This window comes from Cyclopterus lumpus, chromosome 9 (assembly GCF_009769545.1).
Source record: "Cyclopterus lumpus isolate fCycLum1 chromosome 9, fCycLum1.pri, whole genome shotgun sequence".
Lineage (NCBI taxonomy): Eukaryota > Metazoa > Chordata > Actinopteri > Perciformes > Cyclopteridae > Cyclopterus > Cyclopterus lumpus.
In genome coordinates, this window is record NC_046974.1 from 10075642 (window position 1) to 10094089 (window position 18448).

The 18448-nt window shown below is 42.6% G+C and overlaps 2 protein-coding genes across 5 annotated transcripts; one reads left to right on the forward strand and one right to left on the reverse strand.

The window, feature by feature from the left end:
* Window positions 1-30: 30 nt before the first annotated feature.
* On the reverse strand, window positions 31-4261 carry pgam5 (PGAM family member 5, serine/threonine protein phosphatase, mitochondrial). 4 transcript variants are annotated; one of them, XM_034542476.1, is made up of 6 exons: window positions 3723-4261; window positions 3139-3314; window positions 2775-2900; window positions 2007-2095; window positions 970-1100; window positions 31-562 (listed from the first exon to the last, which is right to left on the reverse strand). In XM_034542476.1, exons 1-6 carry the CDS (start codon window positions 3953-3955, stop codon window positions 412-414), a joined length of 906 nt encoding a protein of 301 aa, XP_034398367.1. In that variant the 5' UTR covers window positions 3956-4261; the 3' UTR covers window positions 31-411. The 4 variants fall into 4 exon arrangements, with proteins under 4 accessions (XP_034398367.1, XP_034398366.1, XP_034398365.1 ...); XM_034542475.1 differs by having other exon boundaries at window positions 970-1103; XM_034542474.1 differs by having other exon boundaries at window positions 2007-2101.
* A 2102-nt stretch (window positions 4262-6363) lies between these two features.
* LOC117736271 (poly [ADP-ribose] polymerase tankyrase-1) lies at window positions 6364-18247 on the forward strand. The gene is made up of 28 exons (XM_034541486.1): window positions 6364-6871; window positions 7492-7716; window positions 7941-8036; window positions 8465-8501; window positions 8749-8824; window positions 10190-10210; window positions 11729-11823; window positions 11910-11976; window positions 12199-12385; window positions 12493-12614; window positions 12831-12922; window positions 13139-13217; window positions 13339-13510; window positions 13684-13763; window positions 14006-14151; window positions 14336-14501; window positions 14697-14916; window positions 15138-15247; window positions 15394-15582; window positions 15767-16013; window positions 16168-16250; window positions 16381-16501; window positions 16605-16702; window positions 16960-17034; window positions 17218-17323; window positions 17488-17674; window positions 17860-18016; window positions 18131-18247. The coding sequence occupies exons 1-28, from the start codon at window positions 6409-6411 to the stop codon at window positions 18215-18217; spliced, it is 3804 nt and encodes a 1267-aa protein (XP_034397377.1). The 5' UTR covers window positions 6364-6408; the 3' UTR covers window positions 18218-18247.
* The last annotated feature ends 201 nt before the right edge of the window (window positions 18248-18448 follow it).

Genomic DNA, 18448 nt, shown 5'->3' on the forward strand with positions numbered 1-18448 from the left:
TTATTTCAGGAAGGAAATTTGACAAACTGGGAAATTATCATTTTCTTTTATTTACTATAGCTGCACCATACAACACAATAATCCTCACGTCACTGTAATGATAGATGTAATGCTAAGAGCAAGATTTGCATTTACAACAGCTATACAAAAACAACTTTTTTTGGTTTAAAAATCTGTCACTCGTGAAAAAATCCTCAAATACATTCAGGAGCAGCTGTTCATCACTTCTGCTGGCGTTCTATGGCACGGAAGTGATGACAACATCAGAGTCTCATTCGATGATGGTAGTTCAATTACAAAAAAAGAACATCAAAAGTAATTTTCAAGACACTTAAGGAGAAAACTGAGCTTTGACCCTGCATCCAACTGACGAGGCATCGGAGTCCCAGAAACCTGCCATGCGTTGGGCCGTCAGGTCCGTGTTAGTTTGTCCGGGGGCATGAATCCTGCATCTCCCAGAGTTCTGAGGGCCACCCTGCCGCTTGGTCGAATGGTGAGCCATGTGATGCTGCCGTTATTCAGGCCCATACGTAACCAGCCTTCTGGAGGAAACTGTAGAGCCCTGAGAGGAAAGAAAAGGTCTGAGCACAGGAGCTACTTTATATTTACACTGCACTTATTTAACAAATAATTTGATGCGTGTGCGATCTTTTCCTGCAAGTAGTCATTTGGAGGATTTTAAACCCTTGGCATAACCAACTACATGTACTAAATGTTACTTTTCAACCAGATGCACAGTCAACAAGACATGCACAAAGCTGTATGTCGCAGCTAGAATATCAACATTAACATTTTTTTTTTTTAAAGAATTCCATTAAGAGCACAATGATGAGTGAAGCGCACACTCAAATAAAAAATATACTGTGAAAAACAATGCTGCATAGTTTATCCACAATGGTTAGCAAAGCAAGAAGGCCACACTCTAGCCTCAGCTGAGCCCGGACCAACAAGTCCGCCGGCAACACAAACCTGCAGACAAAATAACGGATGACATTGGCATGACACACGATGATCTCGTAGCTGTCCTCCTTCTGCTTGGGGTCAGCCCGGTGGATGTATCGGCGGAAGGCTGCCTCAATGCGCGCTCCATCTTCGTGGTACTGCTGGAGGATGGTAAAGAGGTTGAAAGCCACCTTTGTCAAATGAAAGGGTTCCGTTTGAACCCCTCAGTCAGAGCAGAGTCAATTGATGATGATGCTGCTGTGTATTGTAGGGAATGTATGAAGAGTTTGGTTCCAAAATGAGGCCAACTATATGGAACATGTTACTTCTACTAAAGCTAAATCCGCACTGAATCACTGAGGGCAGAAACTGTTTACATGGGGTATTTATAGAATTTAAATACAGTCTAACTATGTCTTTCTGTCATGAGACTGCCATGATCTAAGTTCTTCTTTGAGAAGGAAGTTTTCCAGAGAAAAAAACAACTCAGCAGCAATGTTTCTTTTTAAAAACAGTGTCCTGGTTACTATGGATAATCCACAATCCTCACAGTCAACAGTTTTCTGTTTACCCAAATTTGACTGAAGGTAGCTGGGTGTGAGCATTAACTGGAGTAACCAGAACCGTGTTTCTAGAAAGGCACACTCCGTAGCTATTTAATATTTTCTAATGGCTTAACAAAAACCATAATCGACCTGCATGGCTAGATATTATTGGGGTACGTTTCGGCAATTGGGTCAACCAAAAAATACATTTACTAACTGGTTATGTACATTTAAATTAGAAAAATACAATACAAAAATGTATCCCCGGCTGCCAAACCCCTTTAACCATGGCATTTTGGAAATTAACTCTTCCTATGACACATTCCTATGGCAGTGAACTGATGGATTGGCTGATTTCTTTGTCCTTTTTTTGTTTGCAGCTGTAAGCCCAAGCAAGCACTGCACAGGACACCTGCACAGACACATAAGCAGCAGAAAGATACCTAAACAAGGATCTGCAAAAATAGAAAATCAGGCCTCCACTCGCTCTAGAGGTAGAGTGTATACATCTTCTCTCACCACAGCATCGGGCTTCCAGTGAGTGACCGGTGGAACGGGCTCGATAGGTGCTCCCTCTCTCAGCAGATCACAGCTCACAAGATCCACTCCTAGACCCGTACGGCATTCAGGGCAGGAAGAAATGTGAATATACATTTGAGATGTTCAGCATTTAAAGCATGTGCTTTTCACCGGCACCTGCTTAAATTTGTACTGTACATAATCTAGGTTGCTGAACACAAAGAAGTGACAGTAATATATATATATATATATATATATGCGTCAAGCAGAAATGTATGAAAATGCATCATTGAAAGCATAAGGATAATACTGCAATTAGATCTTGATATTTAGGAGACACATATTTGAAGTGGCATACATGAGTGTATAATTATGTTGTAAATTAGTTATTATATCATCACATAATTTGTCCAATAAACTATACTGTATATAATTTAGCTATCTTCAGATAAAGTAGCTTCGCTGAAGATAGCTAAGAACCACTGCTGTTAAGAATCACAAATATAACAATATGCATGATGACTGTGGATATATAGCTCACAGAAAGGTCACACCTGTACCATGAACCATAATGACTGTTATTGTTCCAATAAAAAGGTATCCAAGGGAATCTTATAAATAGAAACTGTGCTTTGAGCAATACAAATAAACTTTCTAATAATAAATGTACTTTTAACTAATTTACTTTCCACACTATTACAGACTTGCAAGGAAAAAGTAGTTTTTTGACAGTGCAGCTCTAAAAGGAAATGTGGCATCTCCCACTACCTGAGAGGTGTTTGCTGATAATATTGGCCGTCTCTGTGGCCCTGGCCATGCTGGAGTGGATCATAACATCATACTTGAGTCCCAATGCTGCCAACCGCTCGCCCGTGAACTCTGCCTGCTCACGACCTGGAAATGAAGACACAACGGCCATTAAAACAAACGACTAGTCTGTCAGAAACGGTCTGAAAAAAATGTGGGTCGGACAACGAGCATTGTATGTAACAGTGCATGCATGTGTATACCCGCAACACTCATCGAAGCTAGTTCCAAGTATCAACATGTACTTTTGACCCTCTGTTAGACTGAAATGACTTTCCAGACTGCCGTCAATTCAATTTCGCAGGTGACTAGTGCAAACGAGTACCTAATGGAGTGAGGATCCTCTCCTTGTCGATGGTGCCGCTCAGGTTGTACTGAGAGTGTCTGATGAGGAGGATGTTGCGTGTAGCTTTTGGTTTACTGTTGTCCTGCTCGGAGCTGGGGTCTTCAGCTGCTGGAGCATTAGTCTTCTTCCCATTAGTCAGTGCAGATGGATCTCTCCTGAACAAAAGGGCGAGATGAGGTGATCATGAGATTAAGTGGCTTTGTCTGTCTTGGTTAATTTGAGGGATGGAGAACTGTGATGAATTAAGATGAGGATCAGTAGAATACTTTGAGAACTTTTTTTTTTTTTAAAGAAATGCAGTTTATAGCTGACTGGCTTGTGGGCAACATTCTGAAAATAAATAAGGATCACCACAAAATGGTCCACTCTTAGATTTGTTATGTATAGAAAACACCAACTCTATTTCAAAATGTAGACGCGTGTACTTTCACAAAACCAACCTAAATGTCCCCGTGGTGGATAAATCTGCTATTACATTGATGACAGAGATTTGGCGTGGCGTTTAATCCGTACAAGGTGGTCGGAGGACAATGTGGGGGCCGGGGGGTCGTAAAGACACCTACTTATCCCAGTTAAAGTCCCACGCGTGTCCTGTCGGTGCCGGTGTGTGGCTGGCCGGTGTCCACGCCGGCTGCGCCGCCTGAAGAACGGTAAATCTCGACCAACGACTGGCCGCCTCTCCACGCAGCTCGCCGAAGTACCCGCGGGGCTCACCGGCGGCGGCGGCGGCGAGCACCAGGACGGCAGAGCCTCCGGCGAACCCACACATAAGTTTTAAAGTTTTCCTGTACGACATCCTGGAGAAGCAAAATAATGCTAGCTAATTAACGTTAGCTGAGCTTAACTGGCTTACCGTTGCGACGGTGTTACCGCTAACGAATTTATGTCTTTCTATTTACTTAACGGCGTTTGACTATTAAATCCGACTCCATCAAGGGATACAAAACACGCTTTCTGTGCCACAACATGCACCGGGCGGTGGCTCTTAGCTGGAAACTAAAATGACCGTTCACACAAGAGACCTAAGCTAATACAGGCAGCATTTTCCTACAAACATTACGGTGGCCTCCTTCTTCTTCTTCTTTGAGGATGAACGGCAGCTGGCCTCCTTAGTGTTGTATTACTGCCCTCTTCTGGAGGAAATTAACTCTTACCGTGTCCGGTTTGTCACATTTTAATCAGAAATCCGTTATCCTGGACGTGCGCGTTGCAATTGTGTGCAAAGAAAGAGGAGTTATATTTCAGAATAAATTAGGATGCTCAATGGTTCCTCCTGCAGTATGGAGCATGTAAAAGGCCCTCAACCGTCTTCAGGTGATACAATACAGCACCCTGGGTGGGACTATTGGTACTCTACATTGTCATATTCATGTAATGTGTTTATGTAACTCTGTAATGCTGTTCTTTCTGTACACATGACATCTATTGCATCTGTCCATCCGGGGAGAGGGATCCTCCTCTGTTGCTCTCCTGAAGGTTTCTTCCCTTTTTTCCCTGCGAACGGTTATTTTTGGGGAGTTTTTCCTGATTTGATGTGAGGTCCTGGGACAGGGATGTCGTATGTGTACAGATTGTAAAGCCCTCTGAGGCAAATTTGTAATTTGTGATATTGGGCTATACAAAATAAACTGAATTGAATTGAACTCTTGCCCTCGATGGACTGGCGGCCTGTCCAGGGTGTCCCCTGCCTTCGCCCTATGTCAGCTGGGATAGGCTCCAGCGCCCCCGCGACCCTAATGAGGATAAGCGGTATTGAAAATGGATGGATGGATGGAATTGAACTCTACCACCAGTTGGACCCAAGATTGTCTACGATGTCAGGCTGTGCACATAAAGTGACCATTGCTGCAGAAATGTACTACTCTTACAAAGTTAACAGAAAGCACCAACTAAATTAATACAAATTATATAAATACCAGTGAATCTGTGTTCAGTACTATACGTTCTGTGAGACATACACATTATTTTGCTAAAAATATTAAGGGTAAAGCACCACTGTCATTATTAAAGGGATATTTAAACTGAAAACAATGTTCAACAAAACAAAAGTGGCAAAAAGCAGCTGAAAAATGTTGACAGCATGTTAAAGCTGTGACACTAGTCGGGTAAACAAGGTAGTTGTCTACACGTTCATAAGGCAAACATCTGGAAAACCTACAAAGCACGAACATCTGATGGCAGTCCAGTTGTTGGTTAAAATCTTTGTAGCTTAGACAATGTCCATTACCCACACGTTGCTTTCTAAAACGTGGTTCATTTCATGTCGAAAATCTAGGGTACTTGTCATAACTGAGTGGCCACTCCAAGTAACAGACACATTTGTGTGAGCAAATCTCTGAAATCCCTGAAGTTGTGTGAAGCTGACAGTGATGTTCTTTCTGATTAAGACTAAAATCTAAGCAAAATGGAGAGGTGCTGGTGTCTGACTCTCTAGTAGTGTATACCTCAGAGAGCGGCTCAGCTTTTCTCCATGGACAACACATGCTCACGCTTCCATGTAGGAATGTTTGGTTCTAAAATGACACATTTAACAAGTAAATACATGATGTATACAACTAGGTTGCAAATTAACCATAAACATCAAATATCAGACAAAATAAACAACATTAAATACATATGTATCAATAACCTAGATAGTTATCAAATTCACATGCAAATATAACTAAATATATGGTTTAAATACACTTATATTGCCATCTACTGGTAGAAAGGGGAAGCACTTTTACTCTGCGTCTCCAGGCTATCAATAATCAGTAATACAGATTGTAAGACCAGAAGAATAAAAATTTCCCAAAAGTACAATATATCTGTCCCTGATGTAATGAAGAATGGGTGTATTTTTCTTCATCACTAGAATGTCATTAGTAAACAGTAGCAACACAACTGAGTTTCGGATGCCTTTGTCTTTTTTGTTGTTGCTATTCCTCGGGAAATAGCGAGGTCAATATTTGGGCCAAAACTGCAAAAGTGGGTTTCATACTGCCACCAACTGGCTGGTCGGTATTATTTGTTTGTGTCTATGGTGTGATCGTGATTTTCTTACAGTGCCAAGATAAACTTTGCTGTATGTCTTTTGGATTTCTGAGATCCAAATGATCGTGTACATAAACCATTATAAGGTAAATCGAGGGTTTTCTCCACAGTCACGTCCAGCCAAGCCTCCACCGAGAGCAAACAGCTGACAGGAAACAGGACCACTTTCACCGGAAAGGAGGAGCAGCTTTTTATTGTCGTCTGAGAGCTGCTGTAATGGCGGTGTCTCGTCGTTCCTCGCAGCAGCAACAACAGCAAAGCGCCCTGCAGTCTCCGCCGAGAAACAGCTCTATTTCTGGCGCTCCTCTGGTGTCTCCGCCGATGGCTCTGCCGTCCTCGGCCCCCGTACCACCGGAGAGTGAGAGGGAATGCAGCGGGGGGATCGAGGTGGCCGTGGCCTCCCCGGACCTGCCCGTCCCAGTCCTCGCGAGCAGCGCGAGCTTCACCACGACAACCTCCTCCGGTGGCGGCGGCGGCAGCAGCAGCAGCGTCTCGAGCCCCGGTTCAGGAGCTGCCAGCCCCGCGGACGGGAGCAGCGGCATCGGCGGGGCGTTCAGGGAGCTGTTCGAGGCCTGTCGTAACGGAGACGTATCCAGAGTAAAGAGACTCGTCGATTCGGTGAATGTAAACGCGAAGGACATGGCTGGACGGAAATCCACTCCCCTTCACTTCGCTGCGGGTAACGACGAGCTAAAGCTAACGCGATGTGTGTCGGATAATGCGCCGTTAGCTGTTTGCGTTAGCGAGCTGCTGATCTCGTGTTTTCACCGACGTGTCTGCACTTTATTTAGTGTTTTGGTGACCCCCCCCCCCCCGACGATGACGTTGAAAGGAGCTGCATCTGAACAGCCTCGCTGTGCTAACCAGCTAACGCGACGCTCTTCAACCCAGTTTGATAACCAAACAAGACCGTCAACATTTTAGTAAACGATAATCCCAAATAACGTAAAGCTATGCAACTCAAAAACACCTCCTAATAAGATAATTATATTTTTAAAGAAACGTCGTTCCCATTGTTTTATGCTTTATGTTTACGTTTGATATATTCCGTTATCTCTGGGCAAAATGTATGTAATAACACTGCTGTCATGCGACGTAAAAAGGAGTCAAAACCCTGAACTTATGTTTCCTTGTATAAATAAGAGTCGCATGTTTTATTTCCGTTGTGATTTTCAGTTTAATCCTATAATTTTCATCAATTATGGACGGAATAGCCAGGCTACTTGTAGTCCTCGTGCACCACTCGCGACCTACTGTTGAGGAAAAACTGAATTGAAATGCATTTTAATCCCCTTTCAGGTTTTGGCAGAAAAGATGTGGTGGAGCATCTCTTGCAGACGGGGGCTAATGTTCATGCCAGGGATGATGGAGGACTTATCCCCCTACATAATGCCTGCTCTTTCGGCCACGCAGAAGTTGTCAGCCTCCTCTTGTGTCAGGGCGCAGACCCCAACGCCAGAGATAACTGGAACTACACTCCCTTGCACGAGGCTGCCATCAAGGGAAAGATTGATGTTTGCATTGGTAAGGATCCTTCTAAATTCTGTTCAAACGCAGGTCATTATGCAAATCTGCTATTTAGCCACGGTTCTTGAAAAGCTTGACGGGTTTGCGTTTATCTACCAACATCTTTACTGAAATATACGTGCCTGTTTTTAAATATGATTGTCGTATTGGGTGATTCATTATAGTAAATGTTTGAGGCAAAAAATGAAAGTCTTGTTTTTATCTGCACTCTTCTCACTCAGTGTTACTCCAACACGGAGCTGATCCAAACATCCGCAACACTGATGGAAAATCTGCTTTGGATCTAGCCGACCCTTCAGCCAAAACGGTTCTCACTGGTCAGTCCCTCTCAGCTACTTACTTTTTGCATTTACTGTTGAGGCATTTAACTCTCACTTTTAAAGCAAGTGGCGTCTGGAAACCAGAATAAATAAAGCTTCAGTCGGCACTTGGCAGATAATCATCTTTAAGTGCAACCAGGAGTTTAAATGTAATGGTCAGATTGACCACATTCATAAAAGATACAGTACACATAATTGCAATAGGATAATCATGACTGCCAGGTTACCTGAACCATTGCTTCTCGTATTCTTTTATTTGGGGGTATTTTGGTGGAGCAGAGACATGCAAAGTAAGGTGCTTTGTCAACTGCCGTAATTGCATTTTCTCTTTACCGACACTCCTGCTACTCCACCTGAACTAAATATAAAAACAGGTCAAATGACATGCCTTGCTCTAATTTTCATGTATTATTTTCTTCATCCAGGTGAATACAAGAAGGATGAACTTCTAGAAGCCGCTAGGTGAGTATCAGTCTGACTGGTCAGAACACATATAGCCTGTTGGTCAGAGTCAAACGGCTACACAGTTTTCTTCTCATCAGGGCAGCAATAAACACATGATGTATGACTCTGACCAGCTCAAACAGTAGCATCCGTGAACAACTGTGTAATTACTTTTAGATCATGAAATCTCCATAATGAACACAGAACATTGTGATTTGATGGAAACTATTTATTGACTCCAGTCTTTTCAACCATGTAATAACAGGAGTGGAAATGAAGAAAAGCTGATGGCACTGCTGACTCCGTTAAATGTCAACTGTCATGCAAGCGATGGCCGCAAGGTAATTGCTCCTCTAGTACTGCACCATATCACACACCAGACAGATATCTGCCATAACACCTTTTATACAACATGTTGTGCAGGCTTGCAAAATTGTTGCAGTGTATTTTTAGTGAAAAACAGACATAATAGCAAGATGGTTTCTGAGTCATATAGTGTTTGATTAAAGGAATTAACAGTCTGATAGGGGCTGGATTTGTTTGTGTGGGATGAATATAAAGAGGATTTATGTCATTGTGGGTGGGTGTTAATGGGGACCACCTTACCTTGGACAAACCACTATGCAACATTCATATTGTAGATATGTTTTTCTGTAATTCAGCATGTTTTGCTTTTGTTATAACATCCTCAATTTCCTTTTTCCAACCACATTAATCCACTAGTTTCAGCTTTTTTAAGTGTCCAGTTCTGTTTTTAGTGTTGTCAGTTTTTTTTTTTCCCCCTTAGAACAACACAGCCCGGTTAGTTAAGCTAGTTGATTCTCTATACATTTTCTGTAACTAACGTAGCCCAACCATTCCTTTTGATTTACAGTTTACTTTTAATTGTTCTACTTTGTTTGGGCCAGGTGTCATGGGAGCAATATTGTCTCTTCAGCCTGATAATCTATTTTTTCCATGCCCGATGCTGGAGCATAGGTAGTTGTGATTTAGAAATCTATGTAGGTTTATTTCTATGTTTTCTAGTGTTTCTTCTGAACTCGATTCATGTTATTGGGTTTATGGAACTTACAAAAGCTATGTTTAGATCATGTTATGGTATTTTAGACATTCATTTTGTGGGGGTTTTTTTTAGGTGGACTAAAAGGATAACGGTACAAAGACACACTTTGTAGGACACATTTAGCCCTTATTTTATACGTCAGCATTAAACATGGCTTGATTAGGTGTAGAATTGTCTTATTTTTGTAAAACACATAATCACTAACTCCACTTGCTATATAGAATCCATGTCGCTAACAGTATATCAGCACCTGCCTATTTCATACTTTCCTAACCACATGTTTTTTTCCAACAGCAGTAAAAGTATGAGTCCTTCCCTCTGCTTTGCAGTATATTTAAAGTTTGCATGATTGAAGCCAGTCTGCTATTGTAGATTTGGCCTTTAGGTTTAACGAGCGGGCATCATTACCTAATTACTTAATGGAGAAAATGGAAGAGAAGTCAGACTTGCCTGTCAGCCATATGTATTCCCTATGGCCAGGTGTCACATTTAATCTCAAACCATGTTTGAGGGATCAACCAGTGATTCATGACTAGGGCTTGTGTTTCATTCACTTAAGAAGGAAGAAAATAATTGCTGTGAAAATTGCTGTCATTCTGTAATCTTTGTTTCATTTTGTTTTCCATGTGACTTTTCCGATCAGTCAACATCCCAAAAAATGCTGGTAAGTTGACCTTGATAACGGCAACTTGATTGATGCACTGTTGTGATTTTTTTATTATTCATTGTTTTTATTTGACGCTGGCTGTTAATTGGTCATCATGGACCTGGGTTTACTGGCCACTCCATGTATCCATACCGTGATGTGTGTTTGTGTGTTTGTGCGTGGCATGTGATTTAGGGAGTGAGTGACTTGGGTTGGTGTCATGGTGACAATTCATCTTTCTGGATTTGGAGAGGAGCTCACAATGTCTACTGCCTGCTTTTCTTCAGCGTCTGTCCTTTCTTTGCACTCACCCGCACTTCTCCTACTTTCAACCACTTGCTCCTCAGCCAGTATCTGATTTGGCTTTTATTTTATTCATTCATTTAGTTTTAATTATCACTCCTGCATGCCTGGAGGCCTGCTCCTCTGCTTTGTGTCAAGCGAATCCTGAATGTGTGTCTACTTCACGTTCTCTGTTGGAACAGTTGTCATGCAGTAATGAATGGACGACATTGGTCACCTATCATTCTAGTGCTATGCTACCCTCCATGGTAATGGCTTTTGATTGCTTGTGTCATCCCACACTGAATGATGCCTCCATGACTCAACTCTGTCATCTGACTTTACCACTGCACCTTGAGATGTAACAGTTGGCTTCTTGGGATTTATATTAATATCAATCAGTGCATGGGAATTGAAAAGAATGATGGCCCTCCTTTATGATTGTAAGCTTGACCTGAGCTAGATTTTTTGAGTAGAGAACAAAGGCCAGTGAAGTTGGAGTTGCAGCTTTTCTTAGACTAAAGTTTATTTCCCTTGGCTGAAAAATAGCCATTTGATTTGATCCTCCATTAGCTTGCAGAGATGCTTTCTCAAACGCTCAGCCTGCCTATTGTAGCTTCTCTGTATCCTATTACGGTTGGGATTTGATGGCTGGTCGAATCTGAATCCAGTATTGAATTCCCTAATTTATTTACGGCAGGTTCAGCAAATTATAAATAAAAAATGTAATATTGAGGCACGAAACTCAAAGATTAAAATTCAAAGTAAAAAGAAAAAGTTGTTTTTATTTTGCTAATGACAACCTGAATGCCCGATATTCTTTATAAAAAAGAGGGGACATAGTGCTCAAGCTATCATTACCCAACCGTAATTCCTACTCAGTCATTTTGAATTGAATAGTCTTAACAGTTGCACTAGCAATTCTTTCTTGTCATCTAACCTCATAAAACTTAATTTTACTTTGCTGACATTGTTAAATGGCAGTCGGGGTAGATGAGTAATGAGGTTGAAGTTTGTTGTTGCTCACTCGGGTCCCACAGTATCCACAGCAAATTAAATTTTTCGCTGGATTTGCCCACACACTTCCTTGACTTTGTATCATATATGCCATTCATCTGCAACTCACTGAGCTTAGCCTGCCGTAGCATAATGCTTCTGGCCCTAATCAGCCGCTTGATCCCATGGCCATCGAAGGCAGAACACACTGAACCAGCCAGCGATCTGCATGTGCTAACAAGCCGTCCTCTCTTACAGTCCACACCCCTCCATCTGGCTGCTGGCTACAACCGGGTCCGCATTGTCCAGCTCCTTCTGCAGCATGGAGCCGATGTTCACGCCAAGGACAAAGGGTGAAAGGCTTTTTCAGAAAAACACAAACTCAATTTGTCATCCAGTTAAAATGTATGAAAATAACCTGAGAGTCTTGTCCCTGCAGAGGCCTGGTTCCACTTCACAACGCCTGCTCCTATGGCCACTTTGAGGTCACTGAGCTTCTGCTTAAAGTAAGACCACAAACGGTTTCAGTTTCAAATTGGCTGTGGGAATGCTATCCAACAAAGAGAAATGATCTACTGTTTTCTATTTGCTTTTTAAATGTGTCTGGCCGTATTGCCAGCAATTTAGCAAGTCAATTTGTTAGATATGTTTTGACAGTCAGATATTGAGATCTGGGAAGCAACGGTTCTGTACACATTCTGTGTTCTGATGCACTTTTGTCTCTGCAGCATGGGGCCTGTGTGAATGCCATGGACCTGTGGCAGTTCACTCCTCTCCACGAGGCAGCGTCCAAGAACCGAGTGGAGGTCTGCTCCCTGCTGCTGAGCCACGGGGCCGACCCCACCCTGCTGAACTGTCACAGCAAGAGTGCCGTGGACATGGCCCCCACTCCAGAACTTAAAGAAAGGCTCACCTGTGAGTTTGACATGTCTACTCACAATGATATATGGGTTCAGTGCCTAAACAATAGCTTAGCATGGACACATTTTCCTTTTCCATTTACTCATCTTTCTCTCATGTAGATGAGTTCAAAGGTCACTCGCTGCTCCAGGCAGCCAGAGAGGCAGACATGGCCAAAGTGAAGAAGACGCTGGCTCTGGAGATCATCAGCTTCAAACATCCTCAGACCAACGAGACTGCTCTGGTCAGAGCCAAGCTTCCTCATTGTTTGCAAATTCTGTCAAATGTACCTGTGTAATAGAAAGCAATCTTGCCAGCAATGATAATTGATAATAATATACAGACAGTTATTGTATGTTATTGGTTATAGTTTGAGCTAACTAGCATCTCCTAAAACATGTGTCCTGGGTTGGCAGGTGAAGATTGCATTATGATAACCTAATGTTGATGTATATTTTAGCACTGTGCTGTGGCTTCCCCCCATCCCAAGAGGAAGCAAGTGACTGAGTTGTTGCTGCGTAAAGGTGCCAACATTAATGAGAAGAACAAAGAGTAAGTCCACAACATTTAGCATTGATGTACAACTTAAAAAAAACTACAATGGATAAGGGACTAAGGAAATCATGATTTTGTTACTTGCAAGCTTAGTCGAAAAGGTGATGTCTTGCACACATAAACAGTGAAAATCTTAACTCAAAATAACAGAAGTCATTAAGACTCTGCATAAACAGAAAAAAGGTGATAACTTTTGCCCGTTGTGTCTTTAAGCTTCATGACTCCATTGCATGTGGCTGCTGAGAAAGCTCACAATGATATCCTGGAGGTTCTGCAGAAACATGGAGCAAAGGTCTGTTTGTTTTGTTTTCAAAAGTAAATTATGTTCTGCCAGGAAATTATATTAGATGATGCAATCTGGAAGGATTAAACGCGAGAGTTGCTGAAACTTAACTTCACCTCTTCTGACTCAGGTGAATGCTGTGGACACACTAGGTCAGACGGCTCTTCATAGAGCTGCTCTGGCTGGTCACATCCAGACCTGCAAGCTACTACTGAGCTACGGGGCCGACCCCTCCATCGTGTCTCTGCAGGGTTTCACCGCTGCGCAGATGGGTAATGAGGCTGTACAACAGATTCTTAATGGTAATCACACCCACCACGCTTTTTAAAGTTTGAGAATGAAAATGCTCTCCAACAATATTGAATTTCCTCGCTCATGACGAGGCAGATTTTGTATTCTGAAGTTTGCAAATATCTTGTGTGAATTTCCGTGATCCTTTTGCTTTGTGTTTAATTTCTTTTTTTTCTTTTTTCAGAAAATGTCCCAACACGTAATTCTGACGTTGACTACAGATTTCTGGAGGCAGCCAAAGCAGGGGATCTGGACACAGTACAAGTAACTTCACTGTTTCTTCTTTAGCTGTATACCAGCAGTGGCTTTAAGACGTCATACCTTTTAACAAAAAAAACATATTATTGTACATTGGAGTTGTTGTTTTTTAGTTTCTTGAAGAATTTGTAGCACTGAAATTGTGGTTTGAACATTTCTGGGAAGGCCTCATTTTAATTGTCTTGTAAACCTGTTCGTATACCACCCTGTTGAGTTCCTAATTGTCATATTGTCTTTGTGTGTTGCAGCAACTTTGCACTCCCCAGAATGTAAACTGCCGGGACTTGGAGGGCCGCCACTCTACTCCTCTCCACTTTGCAGCTGGTTACAACCGAGTGGCTGTTGTTGAATACCTGCTACACCATGGAGCTGATGTCCATGCCAAAGACAAGGGGTACGTTCTGCCATCTCACCCATCTGTAGCTTATATAAAAATGGAATCACTGAATCAATTGTTTAGATCTTTTGAGCTAACAAAGCCATTTTTGTTAGTGCTGTTATGCTGCAGACACAAATACGGTCGGCAACGCATCATGCTTTTGGTTTGAAGATTTTTAATTCTGTATTTCCTCCCCCAGCGGTCTGGTTCCCCTCCACAACGCATGCTCCTACGGTCACTATGAAGTAGCTGAGCTGCTGGTCAGACATGGAGCTTCAGTCAATGTGGCCGACTTGTGGAAATTCACCCCGCTTCATGAGGCTGCAGCCAAAGGAAAATATGAGATCTGCAAACTGCTGCTCAAAGTGAGGTTCCATTTTTGTCATCTTTCACAAGTATTGTCTTGCATTAATTTGTGTCCTGTGTTAGTTATTATTATGAGGATGATCATGAGGGGGAAATGGATCACTTTGACCTGTGAAGCTATGAAGCCACTGTCTTATATAAAGCAAAACATGTATATGAATTGGGGTAATAACAAACTAAAACTCTTTGTTCAGCACGGAGCCGACCCATCCAAGAAGAACCGTGACGGCAACATACCACTGGACATGGTGAAAGATGGAGACACAGACATCCAGGACCTGCTGAGGGGTGATGCTGCCCTGCTGGACGCTGCCAAGAAGGGCTGCCTGGCAAGAGTCCAGAAACTTTGCTCCCCAGAGAATATCAACTGCAGAGACACACAGGGGCGCAACTCCACACCACTCCACCTTGCAGGTAATCAATAGTGGCTGCTTTGACATGTTTCAGTTTTATTCTTACAAGATTTTTATATAATTAGTTTTGTCCCCTCTTGAAATATTAGGAAGTATAAAGCTTTCAACTTTGTCTCTATGCTTTTCTTTTGTCTGGCTATGTTTTGTTTTTTCTTTCTCTTTGCTGCTGTAATGCAAAATGTACACTTTTATGCTGAAGTGATTAATGTTCCTTCTCCTTAGCTGGGTACAACAACCTTGAAGTGGCAGAGTACCTGCTGGAGCATGGAGCTGATGTCAACGCCCAGGACAAAGGAGGCCTTATCCCTCTTCATAATGCTGCTTCTTATGGGGTCAGTTTCAACAAAATAAACACATTACTTAATCAAATACAGACTCTGTGGTTACTGGAAACTACCTTTTTAAAAAAAAAAAAAAAATTAAAAAGTATTGTGCTGGTGGACTGACTTACCCTCTCTGTTGTCTCTCTTCCTCGCAGCATGTGGACATCGCAGCCTTACTGATCAAGTACAATACGTGTGTGAATGCTACAGACAAATGGGCTTTCACACCCCTTCATGAGGCGGCACAGAAGGGTCGTACACAGCTCTGTGCGCTGCTGCTGGCTCACGGAGCCGACCCCACCATGAAGAACCAAGAGGGCCAGACCGCCTTGGACCTGGCCACGGTAACAGCTTCTGTCAAACACAGACATTGACAGCTTAGGAATTAATGCTAAATTAGGTTTTCAGGCTTACATAAATTTGTGGGAAAATCTGTGTTTTTATACACGGGGAATTTCTGTGTTTTTATAAATGTACAGTAAACAAACTTCATACCTTTCAACTTTTTTGTCTTTGCCATCCTTGCAGGCTGATGATATCCGAGCCCTACTGATGGACGCCATGCCACCAGATGCCCTGCCCAGCTGCTTTAAGCCCCAGGCCACAGTGGTCAGCGCCTCAGTCATTTCCCCTGTCTCCACACCATCCTGTCTGTCGGCCGCCAGCAGCATAGACAACCTTGCTGGACCGCTCGCTGAGCTGGCCGCCGGTGCTGCAGCCGGGTCCTCCGGCGTGGCAGATGGAGCCACAGGCACCGACCGCAAGGAAGGGGAGAGTAAGTTTATTGCATCTATAATATAAATACTGGTTAGTTTAGAAAAATCTCGACATGGACAATTTGTGGGATTTTGATAACTAAAATGTGCATGAACCTTGTTTGACATTGGACTATTTTTCATTTCAAATGTAATGCCCTGTTTTTTTTATAGTGGCCATGCTGGACATGAATATAAGTCAATTCATGAAGAGCCTGGGCCTTGAGCACCTGAGGGACATCTTTGAGAGGGAACAGGTCAGTCTTTGCAGAAATACTCAATACAATTACAGCGAACACATTCATGCATTTCACATTAGTATTGATTAGAGTTAGAGTTGATTTTCCTAGAATAAACTTCTCAACTTATATTTTTTCCTTTTTCCAGATCACTTTGGATGTGCTAGCTGACATGGGTCACGAGGAGCTGAAGGAGATTGGAATTAATGCTTATGGCCACCGACATAAGCTTATCAAGGGTGTTGAGAGGCTGCTTGGGGGCCAGCAAGGTAAGGAGTCATCTTTTTCAAACCCAAAAAGAAAGTCAGGAAAAAGGAGGCACTACAGTTTCGCACCCAATAGCCAATGATTAACTGTATTGTTGTTTTTCAGGTGGCAACGCCTACCTGACATTCCATTGTGCCAGCCAGGGTACCATCCTGATAGACCTCGCTCCAGACGACAAGGAGTACCAGTCTGTGGAGGAGGAGGTTTGTCCAGTTCACTTTCTTTGTTTATGGTGTCCTTTTTTAATTGCTCTGGTCAATAATGTTGTAATACAAATGCTACGATGTGAATGTATTTTAAACAATTGAATCATATGCCACTGTACTTGGCTGGTAAAATTGCTACGACACTAAACTGAGAAGCAAACTGCAAATCTTTGCAGATCATTTGCCGATGGCAGGGAATGATTTTCCTATTTATTTATTTTTTAATCCTGGTGTTTTTGTTGCGTGTCCCTCAGTTGCAGAGCACCATCAGGGAGCACAGAGATGGAGGCAACGCTGGCGGTGTGTTCAGCAAATACAACATCATCAAGGTCAGAACCAGTAATCCCTCTGTCTGTTTTGATAACCCACTGAACACGGAACAGCTTTTATAGGAACTATTTATTTGGTAGATAGTACTAATAACAGTCTGGTGAATCGATATTAAATTATTGGTGTAAAGCAGACATTCCTCCCAACATCTTGTTTGATATGTTTCATATTGTGCCCAAAAGATTCAAAAGGTGGTAAATAAGAAGCTGAGGGAACGTTACACCCACCGGCAGAAGGAGATTGCAGATGAGAACCACAACCATCACAATGAGCGGATGTTGTTTCACGGTAATCACACCATCTGTGGCTTTGTGTATCGGCATCAGGCATTGTTTGTACCACACACTCTATTTTTTTTTTTTATTTGTCAGTCATGTAATTCTGTAAAGCATTGCATGTCAATTACTATTTACGTACAATATCACTGACACTGTCACCACGTCTTTCTTCAGGTTCCCCGTTTATCAACGCCATCATCCACAAAGGCTTTGATGAGCGTCACGCTTACATAGGAGGGATGTTTGGAGCAGGGATCTACTTTGCAGAGAACTCCTCAAAGAGCAATCAGTACGTCTACGGCATCGGTGGAGGCACAGGCTGCCCGACGCACAAAGACCGATCCTGCTATCTGTGCCACAGGTAACTTTGACTTGAGATGGACATTGGCCATCAAAGTTTAACTGCATTTTCTAACCACAACACTAAAAGTTGTTTTGGTAGTGAAACGGCTTTGTAGCCATGTGTTCTTTGGCAAAGTAAAGATTTGATATGCAATATTGTTCGACACTTGTATCTGATCTGTCTCCTCTCACCTGCCCTCTCAGGCAGATGCTGTTCTGCCGAGTGACCCTGGGGAAGTCCTTCCTACAGTTCAGTGCCATGAAGATGGCCCACGCCCCCCCAGGACACCACTCGGTGATTGGCCGGCCCAGTGTTAATGGCCTGGCCTACGCCGAGTACGTCATCTACAGAGGAGAGCAGGTAAACTAAGACATCACCAGTTTCTTTCCTTAAAACAATTATCCTATGAAATTAGCAAAAACACATTAAACGTCTGCTGTGTAATCTTATATCTTGCTATATATTTTCTTTCAGGCCTTCCCAGAGTACCTCATCACCTACCAGATCCTTAAACCAGAGAGCGCAGCCCAGTCTGCTGCAGGAACTGAGCAGAAGTCATAATCACTTTACATCTCACACACACACACAAGGACACAATGCTTGTTCTCCTTTGTATTGCAAATGCCTAAACATTTTTATTTACCAAACACATTTCCAGTAGAACCCATGGTGACCAGTGCTTCATGAGCAGATAGTCTGTATAATACTCTCCTACACGTGGTGATGACACCCTTTTGTTGTTGTTTTTTATGCATCGGCTGCATGTTAATACAGAAGCATGTAAGGCCCAAA

Bases quoted from the DNA above. Each gene is read 5' to 3' on its own strand.
- pgam5 (XM_034542473.1), bottom strand. From the start codon at position 3,955: ATGTCGTACAGGAAAACTTTAAAACTTATGTGTGGGTTCGCCGGAGGC. The intron at 3,315-3,722 runs GTAGGTGTCTTT...CCTTTTGTTCAG, and splicing joins TGGGACTTTAACTGGGATAA to GAGAGATCCATCTGCACTGA. The intron at 2,102-2,774 runs GTAGTGGGAGAT...AATGCCGTACGG, and splicing joins TATCAGCAAACACCTCTCAG to GTCTAGGAGTGGATCTTGTG.
- LOC117736271 (XM_034541486.1), top strand. From the start codon at position 6,409: ATGGCGGTGTCTCGTCGTTCCTCGCAGCAGCAACAACAGCAAAGCGCC. The intron at 13,511-13,683 runs GTAATCACACCC...TTCTTTTTTCAG, and splicing joins TGTACAACAGATTCTTAATG to AAAATGTCCCAACACGTAAT. The intron at 17,324-17,487 runs GTAATCACACCA...GTCTTTCTTCAG, and splicing joins TGAGCGGATGTTGTTTCACG to GTTCCCCGTTTATCAACGCC.